The 16,546-nt window shown below is 40.5% G+C and overlaps 1 protein-coding gene across 1 annotated transcript; it reads left to right on the top strand.

The window, feature by feature from the left end:
• The first annotated feature begins 2,286 nt into the window (after positions 1 to 2,286).
• Pskh2 (protein serine kinase H2) lies at positions 2,287 to 14,854 on the top strand. Its single transcript, XM_090338693.1, has 3 exons — positions 2,287 to 2,474; positions 4,660 to 5,326; positions 14,549 to 14,854. Exons 1-3 carry the CDS (start codon positions 2,287 to 2,289, stop codon positions 14,852 to 14,854), a joined length of 1,161 nt encoding a protein of 386 aa, XP_090194819.1.
• The last annotated feature ends 1,692 nt before the right edge of the window (positions 14,855 to 16,546 follow it).

Raw genomic sequence — 16,546 nt, 5'->3', positions numbered from 1 at the left:
AGATAAAAATATTTATTTCTGTCTTAGCGATATAAAAAAATCAGGGGCGGGAGTGTGTCCTAGTGATAGAGTATTTGCCTTGCATGAACGAAGCCCTGAGTTCGATTCCTTGGTACCACATATACAGAAAAAGTGGAAAGTGGTGCTTACGTGGTAGAGTGCTAGTTTTGAGAAAGCCCGAGGACAGTGTCCAGGTCCTTAGTTCAAGCCCCAGGACTTGCAAAAAAATAAAAAATAGATATCAGAAGTGGAGGACAGAGAGAGAAGCTAAAAAATTTTCCTCAGGGTTGAGTGTTGTTACCAGAACTTGAGTTCAAGCCCTAGGACCAACATCCTCCCTTCCACCCCACAAAAAGAAAAAAGAAAGAAAGAAAGAAAGAAAGAAAGAAAGAAGCCGCTTCTCTCTTTGTCTCTCCAGTATTGGGATAGAATTCATGTTGAACAAGCTCCTCTCTCACTCAGCTGTACTCCAGATCCTAATGCTGTAGTGCTAAGTGTACAGATGAATGTACCTGAATTATTCACTAGTGCGTGGAATGAAGAATATTTTTATTCAGTAACTGAAAATGTATTGGGGGCCAGGAGCATAGCCTAGTGGTAGAGTGCTCACCTAGTATGCAGGAAGCCCTGGGTTTATTCCTCCGTACCACACATATTTAGAAAAAATCGGAAGTGGTGCTGTGGCTCAAATGTCAGGACACTAGCCTTGAGCAAAAAGTGTCCAAGGCCCTGAGTTCAAGCACCAGGACTGGCAAAAAGAAAAAGAAAAAAGAAAGAAAAGAAAATGTATTGGAGAGGTCTCTGAGTTATCTGCTTTGCTGGTGTTTTCACTGGGAGAGGCCGTGCAGCCAGGGTGGTTAAGAAAGTTCCTACTTCTCCAGTTCACACAAAGGCCCCCTGCTAAGCCGACCCTTATTATTTGCTTGTGGAAAGAGAGCTCAGAGAGTAAGTAGCAGCCTAGCTCCCTCCCTGCCATGTAAACACAGCCCCTGGCTAGTGGTCCTAACAAGAACAAATCCTCCCACCTGCTGAGTTGCAGGGAGCTGGTGAGATGAACTTTCAAACTGATATTTAAGGCAGGAGATTGCCTCAGAGAAAATTAATCCCAGCAAGGGGGCTTTAAAGAGAGCTAAAAACTTGTAAAAACAATGACAAACTTGTAGCTGTTGGAAGAGGAACTAATTCCAAATGAAGTGACTTCTTTATGTTACGTGTGTGTGTTTAAAAAAATGTCTTTGGGTTATATCTTTTTGAATATTGCATTTTAGGGCTTCTGAGCATGTCATCTCCTGGGATGCTCATAATCACTTGTTTTGCTCTCCTTGTTTCACGGAAGTTAACTAAGGACTGACAAAAGAATGGACTGTTGTATAAATATTGTATAAATACTATACCTGGGAGAAAATCAGAGTTTTCCCAAATGTTGGTCAAATAATTTCACAAATATTTGATTTGCCATAATTCCTTGAATATTTTTAAGTATATTATTCTTTAGGGGAAGGAATAAAACATGTGGAATTATCTTTTCCAATCAATTAGTGAATCCAGAGTTCTTCTAGGAAGGTGTTCTTTGTTGTTTTATTTTTTCGCCAGTCTTGGGGCTTGTACTCAGTGCCTGGGCATTGTCCTTGAGCTTCTTTTGCTCCAGGCTAGTGCTCTACCATTTTTTTCTGTTTATGTGTTACTGAGGAATGGAACCTAGGGCTTCATGTATGCTAGGCAAACACTCTACCACTAAGCCACATTCCCAGTCCTCTAGGCTAAGAAGTTGTTTTTTTTTGTTTTTTTTGTTTTATAGAATCTCTAATGCCTCAGACACATTGTAGGTATGTGGAAAGATCAGGCAGACTAGAAAGAAAAGGAAACAAGGCAGAGACCTCTACAGATTAGATTTTATTCATCACTGAAAAGTGGAGTCAAGTACCAACATGGAGACATTAGTCTTTTAGAGTGACAGTCTCAGTATAGAATCTCCCATGTTTACTTGTCCTCTGGAGAGTTGAAAAGCCAGGCCCAGCAAATTAAGTTAGGCTTCTGTCTTCCGGTCCACTATGTTCTTACCTCGTTAAATTCTGTAGATGAGTGGCTAGTGGTGTTTGATCTTGGAGCTGTGTCTTCTGAGTGTTACCTAACTAACAAAGACGCCAGCAGGGGGTTTCTATCTAACGGAGCAGCAGGTGACTCTGCCCGCCTCCTCCCAGTTGTTCTGCCCATAAACGAAGGCTCTGCAGAGCATTAATTCCCTTGAGTCCCTCCACTCTGGGGCGCAGAGCGCCCATGGCAGGGATGGGGTGTGGAGTCAGCAGGAAGGTGGTCCCAGAGGGGCCTTCTCTGGCTTGGGTCAAACACAGAGGCCAATGCCACGGCAGCACCACTGGTACAAGGTTCTGGCCAGAGGAGACGGCGGCCCAGGCAGCTCAGAGGATGCAGGTGGCTTTCTTCCGAGCCAAGTTCGACTCCCGAGTCCTTGCCAGGTAAAGAGCTTCAGGACGCATGGAGGAGGTGGCCTGGGCCTGGGTTCGGAGAGACAAACCAGGGTCCAAGATTGGCTGCAGGTTCACAGCAGCTTCCCTAACCCCCAGAGAGGTTTCTTCTGCATTGTAATAATAACAGAATTTAGGCCTTAGATTGCTCGAAATTCTTCCTTTGACGCTTTCAGATGTCCATTTTCTACAGACGTGGAATATATTTTCCAAAGACTTGGACTCATGATGGACAAAATGATTTTAAGGGACTTAAACAGCCATGAACCTGACATTCATCACCCTTGTATCTCACCATTTTAAGACTGACTCAAAGTGTGTTTGTGTGTGTGTGTGTGTGTGTGTGTGTGTGTGTGTCTGTCTGTCTGTGTGTGTGTGTGTGTGTGTGTGTGTGTGTGTGGTCTTTCAACAACTCATTTTTACGGACCAGAGGTGTGGCCTACTATGAATGAAGCCCTGCATTTGATTTCTCCATACCACATACACAGAAGAAGCTGGAAGTGGTATTATGGCTCAAGTGGAAGAGCACGAGTCTTGAGAAAGCTCAAGAAGAATGTCCAGGCCCCAGAACTGGCAAAACAATAAACAAAACAAAACAAAAAAAGAAAAACCGTTATCTTTAATTAATCAGAAATTGAGCCCAAGAAGATTGAGTAGCTGAAGATAAGGCATAATTGCGCCTTAGAATACAGACATCTTTCTTCTCCATTATGATTCTACTATAGTCATATATCTCATAAGATTCTAAAGTTAAGCAGAAAACAAATGATAACATTTAAGTCTGACTACAATCATTTCTAGGGAGCACATGATGATCGTTTCTATCGAACAATATGTTTCTGTTTTGTTAATTCCTATTCAGAAATTCCCTGCTCATAGCTGCTGGGGTGGTTAAAGTGGTATTTCCAATTTACTTACCCTCCGGGCTGATGTGAAACACCACCTACGAAACTGACTTGAGGTTGCTCTGTGGGAGGTGTCTCCAGCTTGATTCCATCCTACTTAATGTTTTGCTGACAGTTATGATGAATCAGGAACTAATTGTATCATTCATTATTTATTACTTCCCCTTCATTCCCATGTGCTATATACAAGGTTATAGTGATAGGTGGCAACATCCACAAATGGCAGAGACCCCCAAGCAAGGCTATAGCTTGTTACACAATGGGTTACACAATGTGCAGTCACATTGTGAAGCAATGTGAGGGAAGCCATTTATTTCTTCTACTTAAAAGGTTGGCTTGAAGCCCACTGCTTGCTCCAGTATCAACTCCCCAGCATGTTCTTCAATTATTTGGTACATGAAGTCCCCTCTGCATCCCACTTAAGAGTATCGAATAAATCTCTGTTGATCTGAGCAAAAGAAAATAGATCCTCAAACGCTGAACTTGATTGATAGCTAATGATTAATTCTATGAGCAGTTTGCTGGTAGTTTTGACAGTATAATGTTAAGTACTTACCAAGTGCTTTCATCCCCCCAAATTTGGTTATTCTGAAAAGCCATAAGACTTGAAATTCTTGTGATTACCTTCAGAGTCCTACTAGGAATGTATGTGAATGAAAAGGCAGAGTTGGACAGGGAAGAGAGAAAAGATGTATTTAAGATTATTAAATTGTTATCTGGCTTGATAAGATAATTGGCCAGAAAATTAAATTCACAATGTAGAAGATATTTTTTCCCCTGAGTTGGTCCAGTAGAATGTGGTTTTTATGCACTAAGCACAAGAATGTAAGGACCAAACAAGCAAAAGCAAAAATTACAGGAAGAATATCTTTTGCAAAATGAAGTAAGACTATGAAGAACATTTGGGCTGGCTTTGAACCCCGATCCTCAGATCTCAGCCTCTGAGTAGCTGGGATTACAGGCATGAGCCACTGGTGCCCAGCTTGCTTTAAGTTTCACATCTGCGAAAGATATATATTATTATGTCACTATCATTTCTTCAAGCACAACTATTGACACAAGATGAAGGGTAGTTATTGTTAAGACTGTCTTTCTATCATCAACTTTTATTTCAACAGAGAATCTGGAGTAACTGAAAAGTACAAGCAATACTAAGCAAGGGTATCTGGTGGGCGAAATATGAGGATAGAAACAGTGATGTAAAGTAGGGACTTCAATAATTGTGAGAGCCATCTATTTAGCAGATAAAGGCTTTGGTTTTCTTCCCACAGATATGACATCAAGGCTCTCATTGGGACAGGCAGATTCAGCAAGGTGGTCAGGGCAGAACAGAAGACTACCAAGAAACCTTTTGCAATAAAAGTGATGGAGACCAGAGAGCGAGAAGGCCGAGAAGCCTGTGAAGCTGAGCTGAGCGTCTTGAGGCGGGTGAATCACCATTACATTGTGCAACTCATGGAGATTTTTGAGGTCCCTGATCGAGTCTACATGGTGATGGAGCTGGCTACGGGAGGGGAGCTCTTCGATCGACTCCTTACTCAAGGATCTTTTACAGAACGGGATGCTGTCAGGATCCTTCAAATGGTAGCTGATGGGATTAGCTACTTGCATGGTTTGCGAATAACTCACCGGGACCTCAAACCCGAGAATCTCTTATATTATCATCCCGGTGCAGAGTCCAAAATTTTAATCACAGATTTTGGTTTGGCTCACTCTGGGAACAACAGAGGTGACTGGATGATGAGGACACACTGTGGGACCCCAGAGTACATAGCCCCTGAGGTTTTGTTAAGGAAACCGTATACCAGTGCTGTGGACATGTGGGCACTGGGTGTTATCACCTATGTCTTACTTAGCGGATCCCTGCCTTTTGATGATGAAAGCCAACCAAAGCTTTACAAGAAGATTCTTAAAGGCAAATACCATTATATAGGAGAGGTAAGTGACCAGTAATTTCTGTGTTGACCTAGAATAAGAGCTGTTGGCCTTTTTTTCTCTCTCAGCTATGGAATGTAGATACCCTGGACATCCCGTGCCTTGCAGGATGGACACTTACCTGCATCCAAGGCCTCTACTCACTGGATTCCAAGAATACCCAGATGTCTCCTGGTTCAATGTGTTTGTTGGGCAAAATTGGCCTTTGCAGAGTCTTTAGTTCTCAAGAGTGTTGATTACTGAGCTGCCTGTGGTTAGCATTTAGCAGTGATAATCTTGTAGATAAGTGGGTTAGGCTGCAGTGTTTTCCTTTAGTATGCAGAACCTGAGTGGGCTGAGGAATGTATACTCAGAAGCTCTGCACGATGCTTGTGTGTTTGGCAACAGATTTTTCTGCCTTGAATCTGGAAGTCTCCAGCACTTTCTATGATATAGTGTTTTCTCAGTAAAATGTTTAACCTCACAGCTTGTGAGAAGTATTTATCCAGTGTTTAAACTTGGAACTCCCAAGTGTTTGTGAACCTGCTAACTTTTTGTTGTTTTGAGTAGGGAAGGAAAATTGCCAAGTCTTGTGTGTGGGAAGCCCAACCAAATAGGAAATTCTTCTCTTGAATTTTATTTTGCTTTTGACTTCTCCTAAGGGAAAAGATCAGTGGTTTGATTATACCTACTTAAAATTAAAATGTCACATCTCTAATCAAAAACAAAATTGAAAAAACTCCATACCCTGCCAGAACTTTGGCACTCTTATATTCATTCCCTCAATCCACTTCCCTATGTGTGTCAGGCATGCTTATCCTAGCAAATATTTTATTTTAATATTTCCCAGTGGCTTATTTAGGACAGGCTTCTAGAACAGAATAATACTAGCAGGGTGCCATAACCACGAAATCTTATTCCTCACAGTTTCAGAGGCTGGGGGGCCCATCGTCAAGATATTGACAAGGTAGATTTCATTTTGAGAGCCTCATAGCCGTCCTGCTGTGTGCTCTCCTGAATGATTCTTTGTGTGTGTGTGTGTGTGTGTGTGAGAGAGAGAGAGAGAGAGAGAGAGAGAGACAGACAGACAGACAGACAGACAGACAGACAGACAGACACAGACAGATAGACAGAGACAGAGAGAGACAGAGAGAGCATGCTTCTACTGTCTCTTCTCATAAGGACACGAATCTTAGCAGGTTAGAGCCTTACATTCAATTTTGTTACTAAATTAACTACTTAGTTATTTCCTGTCGTTGATTTTAATGTGATATGTCCTCCACAAGCTCAGGTGTTGAGTGCTTGGTTCCCAGCTGCTAGATGTATTTTTGGAGGAAACTTTGGGAAGTGAGGAAATGAGTCACTGGGAGAGTGTCTCTGGGGTTGTGTCTTGTCCTGGGCACCTCTTTGTCCACCTGTTCGCTTCTTGTTGGCCATAAAGTGAACAACCTCGTCCTTCACACACTCTTACTACTATGAAAAAAGCATGAAGTGTGTCAAGACTGAATCTGAAGCCACAAGACAAAAGAAATCTTATTTCTCTCAAGTAAGTGTTTCTGTCGGATATCTTGACGTAGTGACAAGAAAAGTAACCTAGGGAATCATCTACAAATATCACCACACTGGAGTGTTGACTTTTAATATATGAATTTCTTTGGAGAGACAAAAAGCATTTGGTCCATAGCATCCTAGACTCAGAAAAGAATGTAGCATTATGGCTTTTTGCCACCATAATTTTGTTACATTAGCCCTTATGAGACAGCCTAGAAATCAGGGTGACCATTAACACTAGAAGCTTGAAATTAGTAGATAGAATAATAACCCATCAAAGAGGTCCAAACCTTACTCAAGAACCTGTGACCGTTACTCTTTATGGCACAAGGGAAAATCTAAGTGTGACTAAGGATTTTTTTTTCGGTCATGGGACTTGAACTCTGCATCTGGGCACTGTCCCTGAGCTCTTCAGCTCAAGGCCACTGCCCTACCCCTTGAGCCACAGCACCACTTCCAGTTTTCTGGTGGTTAGTTGGAGATAAGAGTCTCTGGGTCTTTAGTGCCCAGACTGGCTTTGAACCTGGATCCTCAGACCTCAGCCTCCTGATTAGCTAGAATTACAGGTGTGAGCCACCATGTCTGGCTGACTTAAGGATCTTCAGATGTGGAGATTAACTGGAATTGTCTATATGAGCCCAGTATGACCTCTCCCTATGGTCTTTATGGTAGGGGAGGCAAGAGGGCAAAGGCCAGAGAAAGAAAGAGACTGTGGAAACAGGTTGAAGTCATATAATTTGAAGATGGAGGACAGTTATGACCCAAGGGTGAAAGACAGGCTCTAGAAGCTAGGAGAGGCGGGGAGCTCTGCCACTCTCTCCTGCTATGTACAGAAGGATTAGGTTTACAGAAGGATTATGTTCTGCTGACACCTTAGCTTTTAGAGTTTGTGTCTCATTTTGGACTTTGGATTTGTGAAACTGTACAGTAACAAATTTTCATTTAAAAAAAGTAGTTCTTAGCTGGGCAGTACATGCCCACAGTCTCAGCACTCCAATAAGATATAAAAAAAGGAGATAGAAATAGGAAATGAATTTAATAAAGAAGTATTTTAAACAAGTATTAAAGCTTCAGATTTATATCTGTATGCGAATAAGTGTATTGACTAGTGTAACTAGTCAAAACTAGTTCAGAGTTCAGGAGACTATCAGGTAATTAATACCTTTAGTGTCCAAATTTATTAGCGTTTTTCTGACATAAACAAGGAGTTGGCAATGTAACGTTTATTTTACTCACTGCTTGCCTTCTATAAGGATTGGAGGCTCCCCTTGGCATTGCTTTCTCCCTAAGGTGCACCCACAGTAGAAAGATGCTGCAGCAGATAGTAGGAAAGGGGTGGGAGAGGACAGAGATTCTCCTTACTTTGTGAAGGAAGCCTTGGTTGGGCAATCATGCTGGAGTGGTAGCAGAGCCTATAATGGTAAGGCCTCAGAAAAGGACTCATCCAGGAGACCATTCGGAGACATTCTAAGTAGCTCTCTTCTCTAAATATAAGTGCTTTAATACAAGTAGAACAAAAAGCTAAAAGTGCATAGGAGCCCTGGAAGAGTGTCAATTACCATGTAGAAGGTAGATTCCATGCAGAAAGTGATATCCTGTTGTTTTGGAGGAAAGGTAGACATTTCTCAAAGAGAAAAGATCCACACATTCCAATAGATAGAACACTATATGCTCCATCATAAAAAGAAATGTGATCACCATAGAGGGAAATAAGTTGACCAGTGAAATGTAAATTTCTGAGTTTGTGTGCAGCATGCACACACAGACACACCTACGTATTGATATGACCATATACAGTGTAGTGTAAGAGGAACACAATATGGAACAATCTAGGCTGGATGACACCAGCAAATCTGCTGTGTGCTAACTGCACAAGTTTGGTCATGATTTAAGTGCTTAAAACAGTTCCATCTATTGGTCTATGTATTAGTTATCTCTGTTATAATTACTACTAACATGGGAAATTTTGGTTGAAAGTTTGATATTGGTTGTTTGTTTTATGTTTTGGTTATTTTTTTTTGGTAGAGTATTAGTAAAAACTTCATTCTTAGCTACTCAGGAGGCTGAGATCTGAGGGTTGTTCAAAGCCAGCCCAAGCATGAAAGTCATGACTCTTGTCTTCAATTAACCACCAGAACACTAGAAGTGGCACAGAGCACTAACCTTTAGTGAAAGACCTCAGGGACAGTGCCCAAGCCTAGAGTTCAAGCTCCACAACTGACAGAAAAAAAAAGAAAAATGAAAATGAACCCTTCATTTTCCAACTGTACTATGTTATTTATTTATGTAGTTATTTTGTCACTTGTGGGGCTTGAACTCAGAGCTCACTTGTGGGACTTGAACTCAGAGCCTGGGCGCTGTCCCTGAGCCTCTCTGTGCTCAAGCCTAGCACTGGATCACTTCAGCCACAGAGCCATTTCTGGTTTTTGTGTAGTTAACTGGAGACAAGAGTCTCACAGATTTTCATGCCCAGGCTGGCTTCAAACTATGGTCATCAGATCTCAGCCTTCTGAGACGTTAGGATTATAGATACGAGCCATCTACACTCAGTATAACATGTTATCTTTCCTTTTTATTTTTCTGTATATTTTTGCCAATCCTGGGACTTGAACTCAGGGCCTGAACACTGTCCTTGGGCTTTCCTCAAGGCTAGTGCTCTACCACTTGAGCCACAGCACCACTTCCAGCTTTTTCTGTGTATGTGATAGCGAGGAATCAAATCTGGGTCTTCATGCATGCTAGGCAAGCACTCTATCACTAGGCCAAACTCCCAGCCCCTGTCTTATCATTCAAATGCAGTATCATGAAAGGATTTTCTTTTTTTTTCTTTTCCATATATTTTTTTTATTGTAATTAATAGAAGGGTTACATTATATTCACCAGATAGAAGGTGCATTACTTCACAAACATTGATACCCTTTCTCATGTCTTGGTCCCATTTCCCTCTCCCCACCTCCCCCCCATGAAAGGATTTTCTTATTAGAGTTTTAATATAAATGATAAATTGCAAGCATTTCTTGCTAATGAGTTAGAAATCTCATACACTATTGTCTAACTACATTTCACTGTATTACAGTAATTCTTCTAGTATGAAGTAAATTGATAATAAAATGAGTCATAACTATATTTGCCAAATACTAGGGTAAACACTGGTATTAAAAACATATTGCCGATGCCAGTGGCTCACATCTTTAAACCTAGCTACTCAGGAAGCTGAGGTATGAGGACCACGGCTCAAAGCCAAACTGGGCAGGAAAATTCTCGAGACTTATTTACTTAATCACAGAAAAAGCTAGAAGTGGAACTATGGCTCAAGTGGTAGAGCAGAAGTCTTAAGTAAAATGAAGCTCTAATGAAACATCCAAGCTCAGATTTTGATCCCTACCCAGAACCAGCAAAAAAAAAACCCAAACAGAAAAACAAAAACCATAAAGCAAAAAATGTATAATTCCAGACCTGATGGCGTATATCTGTAATTACAGAATTCAGAGATTGAGTTAGGAGGATTGAAAGTAAGTTTAAGGGCAATGGAAACAAAAACAAAAGAAGAAAGCCAAAAAGTAAATATCCTTATGGATATTCATATGGACATTGATAGAAAAATGGTCCCTATTTTAAATATTCAGTATGATTTAAAAATATCTTTAGCCGGGAGTTTGGCCTAGTGGTAGAGTGCTTGCCTAGCATGCACGAAGACCTGGGTTCGATTCCTCGGAACCACATACATAGAAAAAAGCCGTAAGTGGTGCTGAGACTCAAGGCTCTAGCCTTGAGAAAGTCCAAGGACAGTGCTCAGGCCCTGAGCAAAAGCCCAGGACTGGCACACACACACAAAAATCTTTATTGTAAAGGTGATGAAAAGAGGAGTAACAGTTGAAATTGGCTAGGGAACAGGGGAAAACAAGATGAGGGGTGAGGGTGGGGGGGAGGGAAATGGGGACCAAGACATGTGAAGGGGTATCAATGTATGGGAATTAATGCACTATCTATCTGGCAAATATCATGTAACCCTTCTATTAATTACAATAAAAATATATGAAAAAAACCCAGTTATGTAAGTAAGGTAGTGAGTACATTTCTTTTTTGAACAGTGTCACAGGATTTGAACTCTGGGCCTGGGCGCTGTCCCTGACCTCCTCAGCTCAAGGCTACCACCCTATCCCTGGGCCTGGGCATTGTCCTCGTGATCTTCAGGTCTAGGCTACTACCCTACCACTTGAGCCACAGCGCCACTTCCTATTTTCTGGTGGTTAATTGGAAATAATCTCCACAGACTTCATTGCCTGGGCAGGTTTAAACCATGATCCTCAGATCTTAGCCTCCTGAGTAACTGAGATTACAGGTGTGAGTCACTGTACCTGTGAGTCAAGCTATAGAAAATAGCTTTTGCTATATTCCCAGAACATGGTTGATAGATTATGTTCATTTTTACCAGCTATGACCCAATTTCTTTCTGTTTTCTTAAATCCCCGCTCAGTTCTCTCATTCTCTCTTTGCAGTATTTATTCAAATCAGGGAGGAGCAAAGGAGAGAGCAATAGAAGATTCAGAAGACTCGGATCCCTATTGCTTCTATTCCCATCATAAACAGAATTCTAGCAACCGATGTTGAAGTATTATTCAGTTAGATCTGCCTGCAATTTGGTTCCCATTCTTCTAGCTTAGTTTCTAAATACATAAAAAGTGATACCAATTTTTAATAAGAATTGTATTCTAAAAGAATTTTTTTTATAAGAAAACAGTTTTCATGTGCTTCATTTTTTGGGGGCCAGGAGTTTGGCCTAGTGTTAGAGTGCTTGCCTAGCATGCACGAAGACCTGGGTTCGATTCCTGGGTACCACATACATAAAAAAAGCCAGAATTGGTGCTGTAGCTCATGTGGTAGAGCGTTAGCCTTGAGAAAACCCAAGAATAGTGCTTAGGCCCTGAGCTCAAGTCCAGGATTAGCAAAAAACAAAAAAAACCAGTACTTTATTTTCTTCTTTATCATTTTCTTCATATCTTCTCTGTCTTTCTTGAACACAGTCACATGAGTGCTTTTAGAGATTAATACAGTATGATAGATTTTGTTTTGACTGTGTGCATGTTATTTTTAGGCATTAAGGTCGGTGATGGCTGAAATAGAAAAGAGGTTATGTTTTCTGTTTCCTTGATTAAGTTGTGCTTCTTGACCTCAAAATCACCAGTAGAGCTCATAGAGTTAAGGATAAAAGAAGTGTCCATAAAATGTGTTTTTATATACTTAGAAGTAATGAATTTAATATTACATTATATTCTTCCTTTTTTTTCTTTTCTTTTTTTTTCTTTTTGCTAGTCCCATGGCTTGTACTCAGGACCTGAGCACTGTTCTTGGCTTTCTCAAGGCTAGAGCTCTATCATTTGAGCCATAGCATCACTTCTGGCTTTTATCTATGTATGTGGTATGGAGGAATTGAACCCTGGATCTCATGCATGTGAGGCAAGCATTCTACCACTAGACCAAATTCTCGGCCCTATATTCTTTCTTTTCTTCTTTCCTTTCCCTTCCCCATCCATTTCCTTCCCTTCCCCTCCCCTTTCCCTTCCTCCTTACCTTCTTTCTTTCTTTTTGAGGTAGCAGAGATTGAACTGAGCTTCGAGAGTGATAGGCAAGTGATTTATCACTGACTTACATGATTAGTTTCTCGGCTGGACAATTTTCATCTTCTAGTTCTCTAAATAGAGTCAATGAGTAATCCTTGGTAGCTAGTATTACAGGCATGAATTATCAGCACCCGGCCCATGCTCTGATTTTCGAGCCAAGCGTTAGCATGTGTGGCTGATTTCAGGAGGAGAATCTGTGAGGGCACGTGCATTGGACAGAGTAGATGTGGGAGTTGTTAGGGTGGGAATAATGTCAGCAGGATACCAGTGGTCCAGAGGGAGACCGCTCAGTGTGGTCTCTTCATTATTTTTGGTCTTATAACACTATTAGCCAAAACATTCTGAACATACACCAGAATTTATTTATAGAATATGTGTAGTTCATTTTTTAGATAGACAAAACATAAATTTTTAATTAAGAAAGCAAAAATAAAATAGAAGCCCATTTTGCTCCTATATGTATCCTTTTCTAAACTGGTCATATGAAATTGATTCATAGATTCTTTCTACTTGCTGTTGATGACTCAGGAATTCAGCAATTTAGAACTCATGTTTGAATAATAAGCTTTGGCTGAGGACTTTTTTTTTCCTCCCAGCACAGCAGTTATTTTATGTTCTGAGATTGCATTTTTAATATGTTTCATTGGAGGTCATTTTAATGAGCTCTTCCTCAGCCTCTCTGCACGTATTTTATAATCTTTTCAGAAAGATTCAGCTGCTTGTCTTAAAACATTCCATTGGAGACATCTACTAATGTTCATTTAAGCAGTCTTGAGCCCAGATAAATGTGTCTGGATCTAGGGCCAAGTAGTCTAGTTCAGACGTGCTTTGTCTAGTCTTGGCAGATATGCATTGTATTTCTTCCATATTTGAGTTTAACAAATCTGTTCATGTATGTTATGACATTAACAGTGGTACATACTTCTCGTATCTCAATCTTAAATCAACTGAAGGAGAAAAAAGTAGAAGAGTAATCTCTTTGCTGGTTTCCTGTTACTCAAATTCTAGTTTAATAGATGCTAAGCGATGATTGTGCTGTCCATACAGGGAGTCTGAGTTTTATACAAGGGCAGAGACAGTCAATTGTGAAGATCCTTTTATATTTTTCCTGGGATATTTATATTTTTAAAAAAGACATTTCTTAGAACTTGTGATTCTGAGATAGTAGATCCAGTTTCTCCTTTGTAATGGATACGAATGTATGCTTATTTTTTTGGTAGATATGTGTTATGTGTTAGCAGATAATACAGAAAAGAAGTTGAAGAATAAAGCAACAGCCCATTTGTCACTGTTTTTACAAATGCCTGTGTGAACTGTTCCTTGTATTTAGAGTATGTGCAAATGCTATAAATACTGGCAGAATGAGTCCATGAGCATCCAACAGCTATTTGTGCCAGTTGTACTTTGTCCCAGCTCTGCTACGTGCTGAATTCCACTGTGCTCCACCGACTGGGAACAAAGAGGCTGTGTGGCTGAAGAAATGCACTTAGATGCATCCTCTGCTGAACCAGCTTTACCCCCCCCCCCTCGCCCTCACACTCACAGGTTGCAGCCCTGGAGGCACCTTGTCTCCTTGGGAAGCTTTCAAAAGGAGAGAAAGTTGCAAGTTGCAATTCCTCGGTTTGTTCTGCTGTCCACTCCAGATCATGTCAGAGTCATAGGAACTCTGGGAGAGGACCAGAGTGACAGTAGATGCTGCCCTAATATTAATGTACTTCAATCCAAATCTACTGTCACAAGTGGATTTTTATTGTAGTGATGTCTCAATCACAATTCTAGTTTATTTTATTTTATTTTCTGTCAGTCCTGGGGCTTGAACTCAAGGCCTGGGCACTGTCCTTGCACTTTCTCAAGGCTAGTGCTCTACCATTTAAACCACAGCACCACTTCTGGCTTTTCCTGTGTATGTGGTATGGAGGAATTGAACCCAGGCCTTCATACATGCTAGGCAAACACTCTACCACTAGGCCACACTCCCAGCTGATTTGGTAGACACGGGTCCATTTAAGAAGATGAATCTTCATGTATATTTTTGTATGTTTTAAAAAATTATTTATTGTTTTATCTTTCTCAGCCTTGGCCAAGCATCTCCCACTTGGCGAAGGACTTCATAGACAAGTTACTGATTTTGGAAGCCAGTCACCGAATGTCAGCTGGCCAGGCCCTGAACCATCCCTGGGTAGTCAACATGGCAGAAGGGGCTTCCATGAAGAATCTTCAGAGAGCCATTTCCCGGAACCTCATGAGGAGGGCATCTCCCCACTCTCAGAGCCCTGGGTCAGCACAGACTTCCAACTCACGGCATTCTCACAAGTCAACGCATCCGTGGAACAGGAGAAACTTAAGAACAGCAGGATCCCCGCTCCCTGTACTTTTGTAAGCTGATGGGCGTTGAAACCATTTTCTTTTTCAATTCTAAACCAGATCCAATGAATTCATTTATACTGTCAGTTCAAGAGGGACTATTTTTTATCCTGATGATGGGACACAGAACCTGTGATTACTGTTAGATAATGTTGACTTTTATCATCTTTTGTTCTATAATTTTACCAATGCATGTATTTGATTCCTGAGTATGTATTACAGCATTATATTAAGTGATAGGTACATTTGTATAACTGGAAAAGGTAAATGATGATGCAATCATTTTAGTGTTGAGCGGTTTAAATAAAACATGATATTATGGGGCTAAAGAATGATGGATTAGAGACATAGACACAATTTGATATAGGGAATAAATGTATTTATCCTCAAAAATACTGATTTATACTCAAGGTCTATTTATGATGTTAACTAAGTAAGAAGTTAGTGACAACTACTGCTAATTTTATATTTAGTCTGCAAATACTTAGGGAAAATTGCTAATTCTCAAGCATTTATAAACTTTATGAAAAAAACTTTACTATACAATTTTTGCCCATCAAAAACTGATACACCATTTGGGATATTATTCACTGGAAAATAAGGATTTTACACAGACAGTAGTGATTTCTTTCCAGTATTAACATTCATTGCTCATCAGTCTACAAAAGATATGGGATCATCTTCTATTGCTGCTGTCAATCCTTTGAGTGGTTCCTTCTAGATTTAGTCAGAATTAGTCATCCTAATTCTACATACCCACCACAACATAATTATATATCTATCTCATTGAAAGAGATGGATTCCAAAACTCAATTATTATCATTATTATTATTAGTCACTCATGGGGCTTGAACTCAGGGCTTGGACACTGTCCCTGAGCTTTTTTGCTCAAGGTTAGCACTCTACCTCTTTGAGCTGCATCTCCACTTAAAGTTTTTGGGTGGTTAATTGAAAATAAGAGTCTCACAGGAACTTTTCTGCCTGGTCTGGATTTGAGCTGCAATCTTCAAATCTCAGCCTCTTGAGTAGCTAGGATTACAGATGTGAAGTACTTGGCTCCAGACTCAATTATTATTAAAAAATTTTATTGTAAAGGTGATGTACAGAAGGGCATAGTTACATAAGGTAATGAGTACATTTCTTGTCTTACAGTGTTACCCTCTCCCTTGTTTTCTCCAGTTTTTCCTTTCCATGGCTCCCCTCCCCACCCAAGTTGTAAAATTCATTTCCAAAATAGTGTGTCTTGTATGCATCATTGCTTCATTGTCCTTTGTTTTTACCATTTTGTTATTTTCCTTCCCTTCCCCAAATTGGATAAATATATATACAAGACACAGGGTACCAAAATCAAAAACAGTGAAAACAGAGGCTAAAAGAAAGAAGCAAAAAAAGATTGAAAGAAATAACTATAAGCAGTACACTAAAAAAAATCTTATTTCTATTTCTTGGAGTTCATTTTGATTAGCATCTTTTTTTTTTCTTTTTGGGGGGGACGGGTGTCAGTCATGGGCTTGAACTCTGGGTCTGGGCCTGAGCTCTGTCCTGAGCTATTCAGCACCATTTCCTGAGCTGTAGCACCACTTCAGATTTTCTGGTGGCTAATTGGAGATAAGAGTCTCACAGACGTTAATGCTTAGGCTGGCTTTGAACTGTGATCCTCAGATCTGAGCCTTCTGAGTAGCTAGGATTACAGGTCATTGGTGCCTGG

The sequence above is a fragment of the Megascapheus bottae genome, chromosome 9 (assembly GCF_031878675.1).
Source record: "Megascapheus bottae isolate mThoBot1 chromosome 9, mThoBot2.hap1, whole genome shotgun sequence".
NCBI classification, from domain to species: domain Eukaryota; kingdom Metazoa; phylum Chordata; class Mammalia; order Rodentia; family Geomyidae; genus Megascapheus; species Megascapheus bottae.
The sequence above is the reverse complement of the archived record's forward strand: the minus strand, read 5'-3'. Positions and strand labels throughout refer to the sequence as shown.

What these genes read in the sequence shown, in the direction of transcription:
- Pskh2 (XM_090338693.1), top strand. Translation starts at nt 2,287, where the DNA reads ATGGGGTGTGGAGTCAGCAGGAAGGTGGTCCCAGAGGGGCCTTCTCTG. An exon ending in GACTCCCGAGTCCTTGCCAG is followed by an intron (nt 2,475 to 4,659) that starts GTAAAGAGCTTC and finishes TTCTTCCCACAG; the next exon opens with ATATGACATCAAGGCTCTCA. An exon ending in AATACCATTATATAGGAGAG is followed by an intron (nt 5,327 to 14,548) that starts GTAAGTGACCAG and finishes TATCTTTCTCAG; the next exon opens with CCTTGGCCAAGCATCTCCCA.